Source organism: Uloborus diversus, chromosome 6 (genome assembly GCF_026930045.1).
Source record: "Uloborus diversus isolate 005 chromosome 6, Udiv.v.3.1, whole genome shotgun sequence".
In the NCBI taxonomy this organism is placed as follows: Eukaryota; Metazoa; Arthropoda; class Arachnida; order Araneae; family Uloboridae; genus Uloborus; species Uloborus diversus.
Window position 1 is genome coordinate 123,482,368 of NC_072736.1, and position 17,744 is coordinate 123,500,111.

The 17,744-nt window shown below is 31.9% G+C and overlaps 2 protein-coding genes across 2 annotated transcripts in view; one reads left to right on the forward strand and one right to left on the reverse strand.

Moving 5' to 3' along the window:
* Positions 1–7,310, forward strand: part of LOC129224963 (putative ATP-dependent RNA helicase TDRD12) — an 82,453-nt gene extending 75,143 nt beyond the window's left edge. Inside the window, exon 25 of the mRNA XM_054859510.1 lies at positions 6,978–7,310. Coding sequence (XP_054715485.1) covers positions 6,978–7,105 — 128 coding nt within the window. The 3' untranslated portion in view covers positions 7,106–7,310. The remainder of the gene's footprint in view (positions 1–6,977) is intronic.
* Positions 7,311–11,306: 3,996 nt separating this feature from the next.
* The window catches only part of LOC129224056 (ADP-ribosylhydrolase ARH3-like), a 34,291-nt gene continuing 27,853 nt past the window's right edge, over positions 11,307–17,744 (reverse strand). The window contains exons 5-7 of the mRNA XM_054858456.1: positions 14,759–14,873; positions 14,471–14,553; positions 11,307–11,575 (exon numbers count right to left, since the gene is read on the reverse strand). Coding sequence (XP_054714431.1) covers positions 11,363–11,575; positions 14,471–14,553; positions 14,759–14,873 — 411 coding nt within the window. The 3' untranslated portion in view covers positions 11,307–11,362. The remainder of the gene's footprint in view (positions 11,576–14,470; positions 14,554–14,758; positions 14,874–17,744) is intronic.

The window sequence follows — 17,744 nt, forward strand, 5'->3', positions numbered from 1 at the left end:
ACAACTCAGCAATCTAATATGATATTCACATAAAATGTGTTGGATATGCCTAATCAATGTTGATAGCCAAATTTCACATATAAAAAGCAATTCTACAAAAAGTAAAAAGCTTAACTGGTTACAAAAAAAAAAAAAAAAAAGCAAACATCTTCTTCAATTATGGCATTGAAAAGAAAGATTCTTTGGTTCGTGATATGTTTCTTTCATAATTTCATTAAGTCTTTCGATAAAAAATATTATAAACTGTGTAATACATATGTATGTATCAGTTTTACCAATTATTTCATATTTAGATTTAAAAAAAAAATTCTCATTCACTTTTTGCATTTTTTTGTAAAATACCCAGTTTTTGGGTATTTACCCAGGCCTTGGGTAAATACCCGGGTAAATACCAAAAAATATTTACCTACCCACTGGGTATTTACCCGATCCACATCACTACTTGTTTTTGATCCGATTCTTTTCTTTAAAGTATTTTATCAAGCACTTTACTATAGAATGGCATAAATTAATTAATTTAGAGACATTTCAAATAAATTTACCGCTACTGTGAGGAAAAAATCAAATTTCGAATGGTGTTCATTGTTTTTTACGAATACCAGCCATTTAAAAATAATAAGCAGAATATCAGGGAATAAAACAAAAAATTAAAGCGAATTGATTTAACAGTGTCAACACAATGCAAAAATAATAAAAAAACGACGTGATAATTTTAATCATGAATTTATTCGAAAATATTGCAGTGTACGATGACTTTTGTGGTGTATTATTTCTCTGTCTGTTCGTTTTTTCACTAAGTTCAAAAATAAAATCTAGCACTATTTTGACAACACTATGAGGTTTTATTTAGAATAGCATAGGAATGATGTGAAAAAAAAATTGGACTTCAAATTTGAGTTCATTTTTGCATTATTTTGATTTTACTACAAAATGTCAAGGTGTACGAACACTTTTGGAAGCCACTGTTAAAAGATATGCATTAGTCAGTGCACAGTCATAAGACATTTTCTTTTTTTTTCTGACCAATGTTAATAAAGGCACTTTTAATATGAATTAAAATTATTACATTTTTAATAATTTTATGAGTATAAAATAAAAAAGGAATATTATATTACTTTGTTACATTAATGATGTATTAATATATCATGAAATATAGTACATAACTTTTTGGTTATTTTTAATAATAAATAAACAATATTACTATGATTAACATAAATTTTATATTAAAAATACCGTAGTTGAAAAAATAAATGTCGAAAATATCATGATATTTTCAAAATCAATATTGGATATATATCGTGATTATATATAATGACTAGCAAAAATACCCGGCGTTGCCTGGGTCAGTAATAATTATTAGAAAAAATCATTACTTGCTTTTGTTTTCTGTTTTAAGTGAAAGAATTTAAAACACATCTTTTTGACGTGATTAAAAATCGAGTTTCTTCCTTACCCATAAAACTAAAATAGCAATAAGTATAAAGAACAAAGTAATATTGATTTAGAAACGAAAGCACTATATTTAAGCATATACAAATTTAAAAAACATGAAATTAATCTTCTCATATTTAAAAAGATTAATCTGTTGATACTTTTTTTTAACATGGAGTCTAAAACCTTCTCTGTATGGCTAATGAAGTACGAAGTGATTAAAAAAAAGTAGCTGCGCTCGTAATCCCCTTATACTTGCTTTAGTTATTTCGAGAAATTTCAATCATTGTGGCTCTTGGTGCGATTTTACCGAATTTGCGAAAGTCGTTTCGGGGTACCTTCGATGATGCTCCCCCATTCTTTCCTTACTTTGTAAAACGATATGATATTAATTTTCGTTACAGAGATATCGTCGCTAGATGCTGAGATATTTTTGGTCACCATAAAATGGCGCTAAACAGTTTCATCCGAAATGTTACCAAAATAAGTAATACAATTTGGTGATTGTTTGAAATTGTGCAAAAAGGAAAATTAATGGAAGTTTTTGTGCTGTTTATGGATTTGCCTAATTTAGTTGCTGGATTATTTAACACAGTAAAAAAGGTCTTTTGAAAATTCTTTGATTGGCGATATTTTGTTTACATGGTGAAAGCTGAGAAACATTATGACGTAGTCTTCGGCTTCAAAAACAGCAACGTTGAAAAAACTGCCAAATGCATCAGCTACGGAAATCTTTCTGCAAAAATTTTGGCGATCTGCTGGTTGTTTGGATAATGAGTAAGTGTTCAATCAGCATAAATAATAATAAAAACCATTAATTACATTAAAGTTCCGTTTAAATGGAAAATCATCAGCCAAATCATGTATTATTTGCCAATCTTGTGCAAAAATCTTACTTCAAGATTTGACTTGAGAAAAGCCTTGAACAATCACGAAAAGCAAAGAAAGTCAACAATACAACAATTGTCGCTATCGACAGGGAGTTGAGATGATACATTAAATACTGTATTGAGTTGAGGAAAGCCTTCGAACATGGATCTAAAAAGCTCATAACTCGTTTTTTATTCTACTTAGAAATTTCGAACAGGTGCCATCTTCAGCAGAAAAATCAGAGTTTTCGATGGACATATAATGTAAATATGTGCAAGTATTTTTTCATCCCAATATTAGAGAATTTATACAAAAATTGTGTTTTATTGCCCCCCTAAGGGGGTTTTGCCCCCCATAACGGGACGAAAACTACCCTATGTGTTATTCTGATGCATAAGCTATATTATTGTAAAGTTTCATCAAAATCCGTTCAGTAGTTTTTGCGTGAAAGAGTAACAAACATCCATCCATACATCCATACAGACAAACTTTCGCATATATAATATTAGTAAGATATACATTGAGTGATAAATATCGGCGAACCCCGACTTTAGGTGAACAAATTTTCAGCTATCAATAATTCGTCTATGTTATTGAAAATCCACCTGCCTGAAAGGAGGCAGTTGGATAGGTTACTATTTTCTTAGAAGAATTGAGTTCCTGCTCATCTCTGGCTTCAACAAGTTGTGCAACTGAAGGTGGCCGCATTTGTCTATTTTTCAAAAATTCCAAAACAATAAAATAGTAGAGGGGCTATGATAAAAAATATAGCCGCAAACTGCATTTTGTGATAAAATCATAAAACTTGGCATGCATGTAGACAATGTCCTTACAAACATTTTTAGAAGGGGAGACATTTCAAAATCCCCCCCCCTCCCTGGTGGCCATCTTTGGTTAAAAATACAAAACTACTTTTTCTTTTGATTTTTAGAAAAACACCCACACTATCTTCTTTTGTGAGTTCTATTATGCTTACTAAAGTGTAAAAAGCCATCAAAATATCTCTGTACCTGCTAATTTTCATAATAATTTCAAAAACTTTGATTTTTTTTAAACGAAACTTTAACTGTCTTTAACATTTCTGGAGGAGTTGTTTGAGAAAGGCTTTTTATACATCAATGTGCAGATAAGTTCATTTTTGAAGCACCCACAAGTTATTTGAGAGCAGTTGTTTTTACACATGTATGACATAAATTCGCTTTAAACACTTGAAATTGTGGGTAAACTCAAATAAACAAGAACGTACTTCTCATCAATTGCTGTAAACCCCAATCATGGATTTAAATTCAGGCTAAATTTTTAGGCATACTGTCCCATTGATATCTATACCTTGATAAGCACTAAACAAGTTGCTTAAAGGCTTCAGCTGTGGGTGATAAGTTAATCATTGGTTTTTGTTTGCTGGTAAAAAAAAACATTTTCTAGCTTCATTTACGGACGGAAGTTATACGTGAAAACGAGTAACAAAGATTTGCTAAGATATTTGAAATTTGTAATCAGGAAACCTATGTGTTTTTTGAGGTTAGGATAGGTATAAAAATGCCCCAATCAAGATAGCCCTTCCATCTTTTCCACATCGTCACTTTTCCCCGACCTGCAGAAAAAGAGGTCGTGTCACATCCTGAGAATGAGTGGAACCCTCTTTGAGCAACTGCTTTTTGCTGACCGAATTTGTGAGCAAAATCTTGGACTAGTATTAGTTGAAAGTGTTTTTCAGCTACAAATTTAAGCTCCATCTTCTTACTCTCTTTTTTGTGCTGTTCATGAAGGTATGATATGCATAAAATGACAGCGGGGGCCAACAGTTCTTGCTCATATGCTTCTGTATCCTCTTTCTGCAGCATCCAAAAAATGTACTAAGATCCTATAATCAGCTTCCTTGTGATTTGATGGAGCTGGAGCTGTTGTATTCAATGAAAATCACCGTTGAATCATTAAGAGCAAAACAAAATGGTATAGGCAGTGCAATCATGAAAAGCAATTCTGTCTTCTTATCTGCATTTCGGAGGAAAGTTCTCAGGAAGCAAACCATTTTATCCAAAATAATATCTTTCTCCTATTCCTCTTATATGTCTTGCATCTGTATCCTGAATAGACTTTGTATACTCCAGCAAAAAAATGTCGGTCCTGGGTCGTTTTATGTGAATGATGAAAGAACCAGCATAGACAATGGCATCACGATGTATCTCTGCACTTATTCTAAAATTGGCATTCATCATTTTCATCTTCAGCAACCCTTCTCAACTCGTTTTCGTCATCTCTCGAGTAGTCTTCATCAGTAAAAGGAATACTATTACTTAATTCATTGAGCAGGAATGTTAATGACTAGACTTCTTTCCCATTCAAAGAACTTCATTTATTGAAATAGATGGAGGTGAGGTTGATTTTCGTAGATGAGAAATTCATCCAGGTTTAAATGTACGATATTGCAAATAATGAAAATCTTTGAAAACGAATCTGCATTGACTTTTAATTTTTTCATCAGACTTGCTGGTTTTTCTATAAAAATGAAGGACTAAAAAGTTTTTTTTTACCCATGAATATGAAGTGACTTTTGAGTCACAATTCTTTTCTTTATGTATTTGTTGTAACTGTTTTTTCCCAACTTGCTCAGTCTTCATGAGTTGCTCCACACATTCTTTGTCTACTGCTATATTCCTCTCTAATGAGAACAATTCTTTCAATGTTTCTAAAAATGGATTTCCATTTTGAGCTATTTCTCTTCAAGGCCCAACTCTTCAAAATCTTTCTTGAAAACAGGCTTTGGAAACAACATTTCTTCATTGCGCATATGCAGCATTTCTTTAAATGAGTCGAGGTAACTTTTTCAAAATATGTAACTAAATCGATAACTTTAAGACCAACCAACAGCCATCATCTTAATGCAATTGGATCAGTGATAGACCAGTTATACCCCTGTCTCCTTTCACCACCGCATTGTTTTGCTTGTAAGCATGGTCCAATCCAATTACAGAAAACATTTTTTTTTACAACAAACATTCCTTTTTCGAAGGCTTTGTGTATGTCTGGAAGGTTTGTGGATTAAAGAAGATCTTTTATATAAAACTGGTAACTATCGAGCATAGTTACTGAAAATTATATGTACATCGTTTAGTATAGCGATAAAATGAAGGAGTTGATTCTATGTTTTTTCCTTAAAGTTTCAGTAAAGATATTAAAGTTAGTTAAAAGTTGTGATCTAATTAACATTAAAAGCCCCAGTTTTAATATGGTGGTCCAAAATTTGAACTTTGAGATGGTGCTTTCTCTCTCAGATTTTTAAGTTACAAAAACTTCTCTGTCAAAAGTGCCTTCATTGCATCAATGTGAATATTTTTGAAAGAAGTAGTTAGAAACGTTTTATTATGCACTTTAGGTATGTTTTTTTCTCATAAAATAAGTAAGATACTAGTGATCAATCCGGTAATGGAAAATTAACAACAGTAACAATAGTAATAAGAAGAAGAAATTTAAACTTTAAATTCTTTTAACTAGAATTATGTTGTCTTGACATTACTTTCACCCATTTTCCTTCAAGTTCTTACTCTCTTAAACCCTTTGGAAATAGTTTCGATTATGTGTGTGTGCTCAGTCATAAAAAATAGGTGCATCATGGCCGGATAATTGGACAGTTCGAGCAATTAGAGGTCGGATAACTGAAACCCTACTTCGATATAACCTTAGTTAAATGTATCCTTAAATTCAGAAACTAGTAATTATGTTATGAGGGGGAGAATTTACATCAGAGAATTTACAATTTTAAACTATCAATTTTTTTAAACCACTTTTTGTGAAGTTATTTCTGAAATCAGACATTTATTAGAGCTTTAAACGGTAAAAAAATATGATTAACATGGAGTGATACAACCAATAATTTGAAAAATTATAGAAAATTTGTTTTTAAAAAAAATCGCAATTTTTGGTTTTGGACCAAAAATGGCTGCCAGGGGGTGTTTTGGGGGGGGGGGGGGATTTTGGAATGTCTTCCCTTCCTAAAATGTTTGTATATACAATGTCTACAAACATGCCAAGTTTCAAAATTTTATCACAAAATGCAGTTTCTTTCCCCGTAGCCCCCTGACTAAAATGTATTTGGATTCTCTTAGTTACGAGTTTTAAACTTGAATTTTCTCTTAAAGAAAAAGCATATGGGATGGGTGCACCGCCCAATCGTAACCACTTCAAAGCAGAACAAAAAACATAAGCCCAACTTCCCCTCAGAGAAGCATTTTAGCAATGAAATATATATCAGAATATTCAGAATTTAAGTCTTTTTATCATAAATATAGCCTTGTAAATAGTTAAATGAATAGAGTGAGAATAAATGAATTCAATTGAAAGAGTAATTTTCATCAGTTGGGGCAACCTATGAGTTACATAGTTGTGGCCACCTTATGTTCCAATACCTCACAGTGAAAACTCAGTTCATCACAAACCTATATATTGCAACTTTTATTAAAATTTATTTGAGAGATTTTAATTTTTTTTTTTTCAATGTACAATATTGTGATTTGCATTAGTAATTAAATTAAAAATTAAACTGATCTATAAGCATTTTTTCTTTTGAAGCATGTCATTTAATCTTGTACTAAAAGTAAGCTTATTGGTAAGTCTCTTATATAATCTCTCATTATAAATCTCTTTTAATTTGATCATATGTTGATTTTGTTTTTTAGAGGACTGTGATATTGCCCCATTTCCCTCTGATGAAAGTAATGAAAGTAGCACTGATCATGAGGAAAAATATGTTGAACCTTGGAGGAAAATGGCAACATACAAAGACCCATATGATCCTCTGGATTAAATCAATAACTGTTATTTTGTGGGACACGTGCATATTTTTATATGTATATCTTTTTACCATTTGTAAATTAAATCAATTGTATTTTTTAGCATTTTATTCAAAATTTAGTTTAATCGGAATTAAATGACTGCTATTACTATTAACTGATTTTAATCTTGTTTAGAATTATTTGAGAATTTTAATAAATATAAATATTTACACTGTATTCAGAATATGAAGAAATTTATGTATAGCTTATCAAAGTTTGGTTTTTTGTTACAGAAAACCTTAGAAGTTCATATACAAATTAAAACAACAAAATAAAATAAAGGGTGACTTACGATCAAAGACAGATTTTAGAATTTTTTCTGTGGGGAGGGGTGATTTTTTTACCTTGTCTCTTACTGCGAATCTGAATTACACGTGGGGGGGGGGGGGGGGGCTGCTACATTATTTTTATCAAAAACAATGGAAATTCAGAGATTTATTAAAGGATTTTTTTTGTATCTATTTCTTTCCTTTTCCATTAAAAGAGGTATTCTAAAATTGGGTTTTAGACATTCAAGTTGTGTAATAATTTCAGGGGAAATGTTTTAAAACCTCCTCACCTAACATCATTGAAGACAATCTAAAATTGCACTTTTTTGATCCTCAGTTTAAAAAACTAACGGAGGAAAGTCACTGAACCCATTCCTTCCCTTAACACTACCTGAGATATCTACAATCGCATCTTTAAGACTATATTTTGCAAAATGTCCTGGTGGAAGACCTCCAAACTACTCCTATCATCATCAAAGATCGTCTGAAACGCCTTTTTGGAACTTCAATTCTGAAAAGCTTCAGAGAAGGAGATTTTAATTCCATTATTTTCTCAACATCATCAAAGATGGCCAACACTTGTGTTTTAGGACTTTAATTCAGAAAAATTGCCTGAGAGAGGAGAGGTTTCACCTAACATTTATTCTGGTCTATGGTTGCTGGTAGGTGAACCTCTCATCTCTGTGAGAGTGAACCTCTATCACTAACTATCATACCTATTATATTTATCTTTATTTTTTAAAATTTTGGCACTTACATCCCTTTGCTTCTCACTGCTTCATATGTTTACCTCGTAAATTAATCGAACTGTTAAGTGTTGTGAACTGCTGAGCAATAGGGTTTCTAGTTTTGTCAGTTCTATTTATTTATTAAATTTTTTGAGCAATCACAAATTGCTTACTCTCCTCGCTTGACCAAAGTTGATGTTGCTCTGATTTTTCAGATTACCTTGATGATGGTTGTTTTTAATATTTGTTTAGGGAGTGACGGTCCTTTAGCCATTCGTGATTGCAAAAAACGTAATAATTTGAATTCAAGACGTCAAAATTCAAATGTTTCTCTCTTTTTTTTACATATATTTTTTCGCTGTGGAAAAGTTCTGGATTTTTGTAATAAATGCTATTTTATTTGCATGTTAAAAATTTGTTGGGTAACAGTGCTAAACATCAACATCTGCTTAAACTTTAGTGGAAGTAATAAGAGTAAGTTGATCTTGAGTAAAATGTAATTGATTGCTGTGAAGGATGCCCATATAGTTTTATTTCATTATGAATTGATGGATTAGGCCCTTTTTTATTTTTTGCTAAAGATCCTTAAAAGTCTTTAATTTTCTTTTTCAAAATAGGGTGGGAAGCCTGAATTAGTATCTTGGTAGAGCAATTAATGTCACACATGAAATATACCGCCAGCTCAGTCAATTCTAGCCGAGGACTGCAGTTTCGTGCTTATTAGCACTCATCATTCCGGCATAGGAAGTGAATGAGCTGGAGGTGGAAAACCTCTTAAGGAAGCCAAGAGTGCCAAACAAACTGGTTGCCAATACAGAATTAGCACTGACCAGACGAGTGACCGAACAAAGGTTTGGTTCAACTCATAGATTGAAGGCAAGGCTGGTGTATTCAGTAAGTTACCGCCGGCTATAGGGTGGTAACTTACTCAATGTCATGTTTAAAATTATTATAATATCCAGCAGTACTTTTGTTCACTTTTGCTGGAGAAAGTGTAGCAATAGAATATGAAATCTGACAGTTTTTGTTCTTTTTTTGTGAAGAAGTATTTTGGAAAAGTATGATTTTAAAAAATAAATTGTACATCAAAGCAAAAACTATTCTAAATTTCTAAATCTATTTTAATAATGTATAAACAGATTCTTCAGACATTTGACAAAATTTCAAGCTCTTCTTAAGTTGAGGAAAAATATTTTAGTCAGTTAAAAAATTTTAAATTCTGCCCCCTTTTTGTAAATTGAAAACTACACCAAGGAAGGTAGGCTTAGACTTCGAAATCCAGTCTATATGCCTCTGCTTAATTAAGAAAAAGTGATTTATTTGGAGCAAGTAAAAGGCAGGTTTTGACAACATTGTGGTCTTAATTTCCCCAGTTTTGCCAGATTTTTGGAAAGAATCATAAGTGAGCTTCTACTTTATTTACAGAACGATAGTGGTTGGTCAGAGATTTGTTGTAATAAAATTATTTTCACAAATATTTGTGTAAATCAAATATTTATTTTATTTTTAAAAACAGGGTTCATACTCTATTTAGATGAAAAAATTTCATGGCTTCAGTAAAATATTTCATGACCTTGTTCACAAAGAAAAAAGCACTATTTAATCTCAAACTTGCTAATTTTTGGAAATGAGCTTTAGAAAAACATCTGCATGAATGCCACAGCCTCATTGAAGCACTTACTCGTAATGGAAAAAATAGAAGTGTACACTTAAAACAACTATTCTTATTTGTCTTCATCATTTAAATTTTAAGTAAAGTAAAAGTACAGTGAAACAAAAATTATAATGCTTAAATGTCTTATTATTTTTTTTAAGGCAAAATGATAATGAATGGGACAAAGGTTGAATGAGTCATCACTAAGTTTCAATAAATTTGCTTCAAAAGTTGCCTTTCAGTGTCAACTATGAATTTAATCATCCACATAACTTGACAGTATTTTGGTTCTTTAAAGTAAAGCCATAGTTTAGTTCTTTATGTTTCTAAATCAGATATTTTTTGAAAAAACCATTCAGTAATGAATCAATCTTCTGATTCAAAAGTACTTGTTTTGTTTACTTATTTGCATATTTCCAAATGCATATAAATTAATAGATTCGGAAATTCCAGAACATGTTTGATTCCTGACACTGAACGTAGCAATGGGTCGCATGTTTTAGTTTTGCGGGCCGTATGATGGGAACTACTGTTTTAGAGTATTAGAATTCCCCTTTTTCTGTATTCTATCGCCTAACTAAAGATCTTTACTTTCTAAAACCTACAACAAATTAAGATAAACTCTGATAAATTTAATAACGAAGTTCTTACGAGTGATGGAATCGAACTCGGAAGCAATTGAATTGCTTTTTTTTTGAGTGGGCGTGGCAAAACCAAAAATGTGCAAGTTCACTACTACAGAATATAAAACATAAGAAGTGTTGAAAATAACAGTAAATTCAAAATAAGAGATGTCCAAGCATAAAAATCAAATCGCAAAAAAAGGCGAGTGGCTGAGGCAGAAGTGGATGCAATGATTTTTCAAAATTCAGATTTGATTTTGGGATCATTCAATTTTCCACTTTTAATAGCTTTTATGTGCTATATTGTTCAATCACTCAATATTTCTAATGCTCTTTTAGTTACTGTTACTTTATCTTTGTCCAGGACATTTTTCCATAACTTGAAATAAATTTCCATGACTTTCAATGGAAATTTCAATTTTCCATGACTTTTTTAAGTCTGAAATTCGCTTATTTTTTTCCCATGACTTTCCAGGGTTTCCATGACCCGTACGAACCCTGTAAAAAGTATACCTTAAAGTCACATATAATTTTTCAGTGCAAAATAAGATGTCATGTCCATTCACTTCTAAACTACAGCTTAAACATTCACAAAATAAAATTAATGTAGCATGATCAATATGTTTTACTCATAAAAATAAAGATCAATTAATTGTAGAAAATGCACTGAATTTAGTTATCTTTTTAGTTTAGTTATCTCTTAGATTTTAGTTATCTTGAAAGCATAAAACTGAGTTTAAAAACATTTTACTTGATTCTTCTTTAAAGTTTTTCCAACTTCTGCCTTCGCTCAGTTGTTCTGATTGTGCAACCCGGATGGAATATTTTACCTCACAAAAAAATTTAAGATTCTACAACAGTTTATTTTTTTATATAAATAAAATTTTATTCATCCATTATAAAAATTAAAAACTTAGTATCATACACAATCTATTGAACATTTCCCACAATTTGATTAATGAGAATCTTTTTTTGTGCACACATCATGAAGATCATCAGCCATTTCTATAACTTCTTTTGCAAACTCACATTGTTTCTGTAATACTTCTGGAATCACATCAGCTCCATAATATGCACCTGCAATGCTTCCAGCCATGGTAGCTATAGTGTCTGTATCACCTCCAACAGATATTGCAAAGTATAGAGTACGTATAAAAGGGTTTGAGCACTTGTAGGGGAAAAAAGGAAAAATACTTGATGAAAATGAATAAATTATAGATAATACATTAAACTACCTTTATTTCTAAAAAGTAGCAAAGCATTATCTCTATATATTTGTTAAAAAAAAGTAACATCAAAGATATTGTGAAAGAATGTTTGCGGTGGGTCTGCATCCAGGAGAAAGGCCCCATAGCACCTACAGCCTTGAGGTTTAGTACAAAATTACTTTGAGCCCCGGAAGTTCGCACATGGGGTCTCTGTTTTTTAATTTGTTTCTTTGCAATTAATTTTTTAAGCTAAAATTTCACATAAGACTATTAAAGGAATAAAAAATTTACCCCTTAACATCCTATGCCATTCAAAAGCTTTTTTTCTGCATCAGATTGAGCTTGTTCCATTTTTCTCAGTTAACTAGCAGATATAAGGGTTTTCAATTTAGCAAACCTTCTAGGCTCAGCTCAATTCAGGCCCAGAGTTAGAGTAAAATATTACTAGAGACCACGAATTTGAAACTTTTCAAACATACTGTAGTGTACCAAACCATAAATAATAAAAATAAACTTTTATTTGTCTGGAGTAATTGCATACAGCTATGTACAAGTAATTTACAAAGATTGTAAATGCAGAAAAATTATCCACAGAGGACTAACTTCGTTGGAAGTTCAAGCTCTTGGCTTTACAAGCCTGACTTTTGGAACATTGCGTTCCCGAGAGAATTCCGGACCTCAGTCCCGGCTCGTGGCGAAACCGTCTCTGCCTCCAGATGCATTTCAGCCCCCCGAAGAAAACTCCGGTTCTCACCACAGGGTAGTCTGTGCTCTGAGACAAAGGGGTGGAGCGGCGCCGTAGTGACCGCAACCTTTACGTCATCTTGAAGGGGATCTTGTATAAGACCGTGGGTCAACTTGTGGTTGCGTGTGGTCTCCAAGAATGACCCCCTAACAAGACGTAATCGTTGTGGGAGGCCAAAAAACCGTTGAGACCTCACAGTACAAATTGGCCGTTTTGCTATGTTCAGGAGGCCCTTTAGTGGTGAAATGTGGCACAAGTTAGTTAGGATTTTTGGGGAGGAGTGCTCTTTAAAAACAATTTTGTTATAAGTATTTATCAAGTTTCTGTCAGTGGATTGAAGTGAGATTTTAATATTTTTCTAAATTTAATGAACTCTTGACTCAGGGGTGTTAGTGATTCGAAAATTTTGGGCTAACAACACATTCTAAATCAGTAAAATTATATATATATAAAAAAAACTATTAAAATGTTTTTTTTTATCAATGATTTAAGTATGCATACTTAAAGTTTTCAAGAGAAGGGGGGGGGGTCGAGCTTCCTCATAGTTTCCAAAAATTTTACGGTCTTCAGAAAATTTTACTTGAGTCCACTATCATCCCTGTCTTTACTGAAACTCTATTTTCTACGGGAAGGGGAGCGCGACTTTTATTTTGTTCTAATCGTAACGTTTATTTTATTCTGATTCTTCTTAACAGGTTCTTTAAATCTTCGCAGGTTGGTTAGCAGCAGGGGCGGAGACCCTTAGCACATTTTCAAAAAGTACAAAATATCTCTTCCTATACGGAATAAAAGTTATAACCACTTTTAACCAGACAATTTAGGCTCAATCCCCAGTATGGGAAGAACATGACCACTTCTCTTCCATTATTTTGCCAGTTGGCAGTGTATAATAATTTTAAAGCTTCATATAAAAGGTGAGAAATTAAGGAAAACAATATGTAGCTTCACAACTTTTTTTTTTCAAAAGAAAATGTTACATAACATAAGAGGGAGCATGTGCTATTTTAAGTCTGATTTTAGCACCTAAGTTTTTAGTGACATGGTGAAAGTCGAAACCATTTTTTTAATTTATCAACAGAGTGGATTGGTCCATAAAAAAGCCAAAGGAAGTTTTTTTTAACAAAAACATGGTGAAATGAAAATGAAGAATAATAACAAAAATTATTCTTCATTTTACTATATCGTTTAAAAATCGTCTCATTATTTTATCATTTCAAAATAAATTTAAAAAAAAAATAGCATGATAATAATCTAGTATTTAGAAATGAAAATTTGCTTTGAAAAGAAAGCAGTTGCCTTAGTGGAAAAAAATGTTGCTTTTTAGCCTGTTTTTGCTTTAAAAAGCCCCCTAAAGCGAAAACAAAGCAAAAAGTTGCATTTAAGTAGCCTGTGGCAACCCTGACTTTGTGACCATGACACTTTTAGCCAGTCACAAGGACTGACGATCTCCGACCGACTGGCATTGAACCTGGGACCCTTTGGTTAGGAGTCTGAAGCCTTACCGATCAGGCCACCACGGGTTCCTGAAGGACCATAAGAGCCACAAAGGGCATTCAAAAAATCTACATGATAAATGTTATATACAATGCTGTGTTAGGTAAAGGGGCTCCAAACAACAGGATGTTGTACCTTGGGACGGCTTGGAACTCTTACTTTAAATGGCTGGCAAAATTTTATTTTCAAACTGTCTGAATTCTAAAAAATATATTGCATAGAAATATGTTGGGGTATTTTAATATGACTTTTAGATTTTTAATTTGATTTAAATAATTAACATTAAAAATTAAAATATGAAAAAAGTAAAGTATGAATACTCTCTCCTACAGATTTTTTCCAGTTTTTAATAAGCATCCTTTTTAGTTAAAATCTGTTGAAAACTAGCAGCATCATTAGACTATCAGACAAGACTAATCAAAACACATGAAATTTTACAACTTAGTCTGACACTTGTCAATTATTGTCCATTATAGTTTTATGGACCTGTTTTCAATAACAAAGAATAATATTTTTTCTACAATCCAAAATCAGTTTAAATATTTTTTTTTTCATCAAAAATTACTTTTTTTGTTTACCTTCTTTTCAAAATCATAATAGTAAAAAATATAATTACTTCAAAATCCGCAAGAGGTTTGAGCCCCCTTAAGAAGGAATAGATGGCTGTTGGAACAGATCTGTGAGCTGCGATGGAATTACCTAGAATGTTAAATGGATGTATGAAAGAAAAATCTGATATCTATACTGTTTCAATAAGAATGCAATATTTACAATCCTCTGAGTAAAAAAAAAAAAAACACTCCTTATTTGAATGCTATGTCTTGTAACTTAAAAACAGTAAAATAATACACATTTTATTTGATTAGCTAAAGTTAGTTTCAAGAATCAGACTGTCGAATATTACCTAGATATTCAGCTACTACTTCAGATGAAATATCTTCCTGTTTCAGGAGATATATTTCTTTTATTTTGTTTAAACTCTCGCAATAAGGTGTCATATCAGACAATTTCCCATCTGTCTAAAATATAGAATAAAATATGCATGATGATTATTTTTTATTTGTTAGAAAAAATATTCATTTTTACAACTTAGACATCTCTTATACTCATTTTATGATGTACAATTGAAGACTGAGCACTTAGAAAGACAAATAACCAAAATTAAGAAGCTAGAATAGATTATGAGATGATAAAATAGAGTTTCACATCTTTGTTTAAATGGAAAATTTGTAAGGGTTAAGAAAATGTGATGAATTGTGTTATTATAATCAAATAACATATGCTGAAAATAATGTTACAAATCTTCAACTTCTATGCAAACTACATTAAAAGAGCAGCACTTATAAAATTGTTTCACAGCTGATAAATAAAAATTATTAATTTTTTTACTAACTAAACCATTTTATTAAAAAACAATAAATGGTTTAATTAGGAAAAACAATTTAACACAAAACAATTAAAAATTAAACATTAGTTTTGTGTAAATAATTTATCATCTCAAAGCATACTTTTCAATTAATAGGCAGGTACTTGTGAGTTCATAAAAAAAATTATTAGACATTTTTGTAACCAAGAAAATTATTTTCAAAGGCTTTGTTTGGTGGTAGTTCAAGATTTGTTCAACTATAAAGATTTCATAGATTAAAAAATTGTACCAAACTGATGAACATCAAGTTATCTAGGGTGCTAACAGTCGAGCAGTTGTAGCACAACTAATCTATATATATAAAATGGAGATTTATTTGTGTATGTTACTTATACAAATCCACAGTTTAAGTCAGATTTGTTCCAAATTAGGCAGAGGTCTTTTGGTGCTCAGAAGTTCACATGTTGTAGTTTTTGTCCTGCTACCCTGTATGTTTTTCGTTTAACAGGTTTTTAGAGGCATTTGAAAAAATGAGGGTTTATCAGGAACTCTATATGTAAACTTGAAAATTCCAAATTTTTTTTAGCAGCAAGTGGCCAAAACACTCTTAATATTTTTTATGAAAACAAGAATGCAGTCTCCAGCCGATTTGCTGGGCCCTAACCTTTTTCCACACACAACCTTTCAATGTTGTGCTAAAAGGTTCGTTTAGCGCAAGGTTACCAAACTTGGAGAAACAATTTGAGGAGCATCTGAGGTGATTTTGAGGAGCAATTTGAAATTTTGCGGAGCAGTTTGATACTTTGTATAAAAATCAATAAAAATAACTAAAACCACATACAGTAAAACCTGTAAAGTTGACCACCCTTGTAAGTTGACCACCTGTCTATGTTGACCGTTTTTGTCAGGAACGGAATTAGCCCTATCTCATATAATGAAGGAAAACCTCCGTAACTTGACCACCTCTCTATCTTGACCACCTGTCTATCTTGACCACTAATGTACGCCAAAGTTGGTCTGGAGTATTGTAAAAAAACCCTTTGTAAGTTGACCACTTGGTTTTATTTTTTAAAACTTTCTTCAGCATATTATTTTATTTTATTATTTATTTATTTATAATAATAATAATAATAATAATATTTTTTTTTTTTTTTTTTTTTTTTGCTACCTTTCAAAGAATGCTTTTAATGCTTTGATGACATACTAGCATTTTACTAACTAAACCAGCAAAATAAAGCTTTTGCTGCTCTTTATTCTCCAAACTTGTTTTTCATTTGTTGTTTTATTTGAGATAGCTTTTTGTACTCTGTTCAAAGAAAATAGGGTGTCAGTAGAAAAGTTCAAAGTCTTTTCTTTCAGTTGCAATATGTTGTGGCAACACAGGAATTCTGCTAAAAAGAGCAGGCCTGGATCTATACATTTTGGGTAGGGCCCCTCCCTAGTGGTAAGCAGTGTTTATTTGAAAAGCGAATAAGCCTTATGCTAGTTTTTTTTCCTGTTATTTTATCAATTTCTAGGACCGTCAGCCCTTTTAAGGACGCGGGCCCTTCGCACTGTGGGTATGCAGATCTGGGCCTGCTAATGAGTAATGAGTAAAGTTACATGTTTCTGGTGCAAGGGATTAAAAGATAAAAGAATATTTTAATTTTGCCTTTATAAACTGGGAGAGTCGAGCTTGTTGCTCTTTGTGCTATAAGTTTTACATAAAAAGGCTTCGAAAAGAAAGTTAGTGGAACTTGAGATCAATAAAAAGTAAGAAATATTAAAAGCAATTGAAAATGGAGAAAGACAGAGAAAATTAGCTGGCATATATGGAATTTCTGAGACTATAGTGTCTAATATAGTTAAAAACAAGGGAAAAATAACAAAAGTATTTGAATAGTATTTTTAATTATTGTTTCACTTTCAATAATGTTAAACAATGTAAGTGGAGTTGAACAGAAAGAGTAAGGGTGAATTCCTTAAAAAATGAATACATGGTGCAAGAAATAGCAAACAAACAAAAAAAACATTACCGCCCTTTATATGTTGACCACCTGTCTAAGTTGACCTCCAAAGTACTGCACCTCGAGTGGTCAACTTACACAGGTTTCACTGTACTAAAATTGTGTTCGAGCTTTAATAATCATTCAAAGTACCAGTATAAAAATAATTTTAATGAAACAGCTTTAAACGCTATTTCAATCTTTGAGTATAAGCATCTTTGATTTCCTATACTTACATGTTTGATCTGATAATAGCAAAGTATAAGCTCGAAAACGTTCGGCCAGGAAATGCGGAGCAAAATAACTTCTTTGCGGAGCCGCGGAGTTTCGCTATTTTTTCGGAGCAACTCCGCAAATTGTGGAGCAGTTGGCAACCCTGTGAGTGCAGTGCCATCTTGTTTCCACTAAAATCAGTATCCTTCCTAGCCACTTGCTGCTAAATAAAATTTTGAATTTTCAAACTTACCATTACATGTACAGTTTCTGAAATCCCCCCATCCCCTAAAACGTGTTAAACGAAAAAGTGGAAGCTCTCCTTT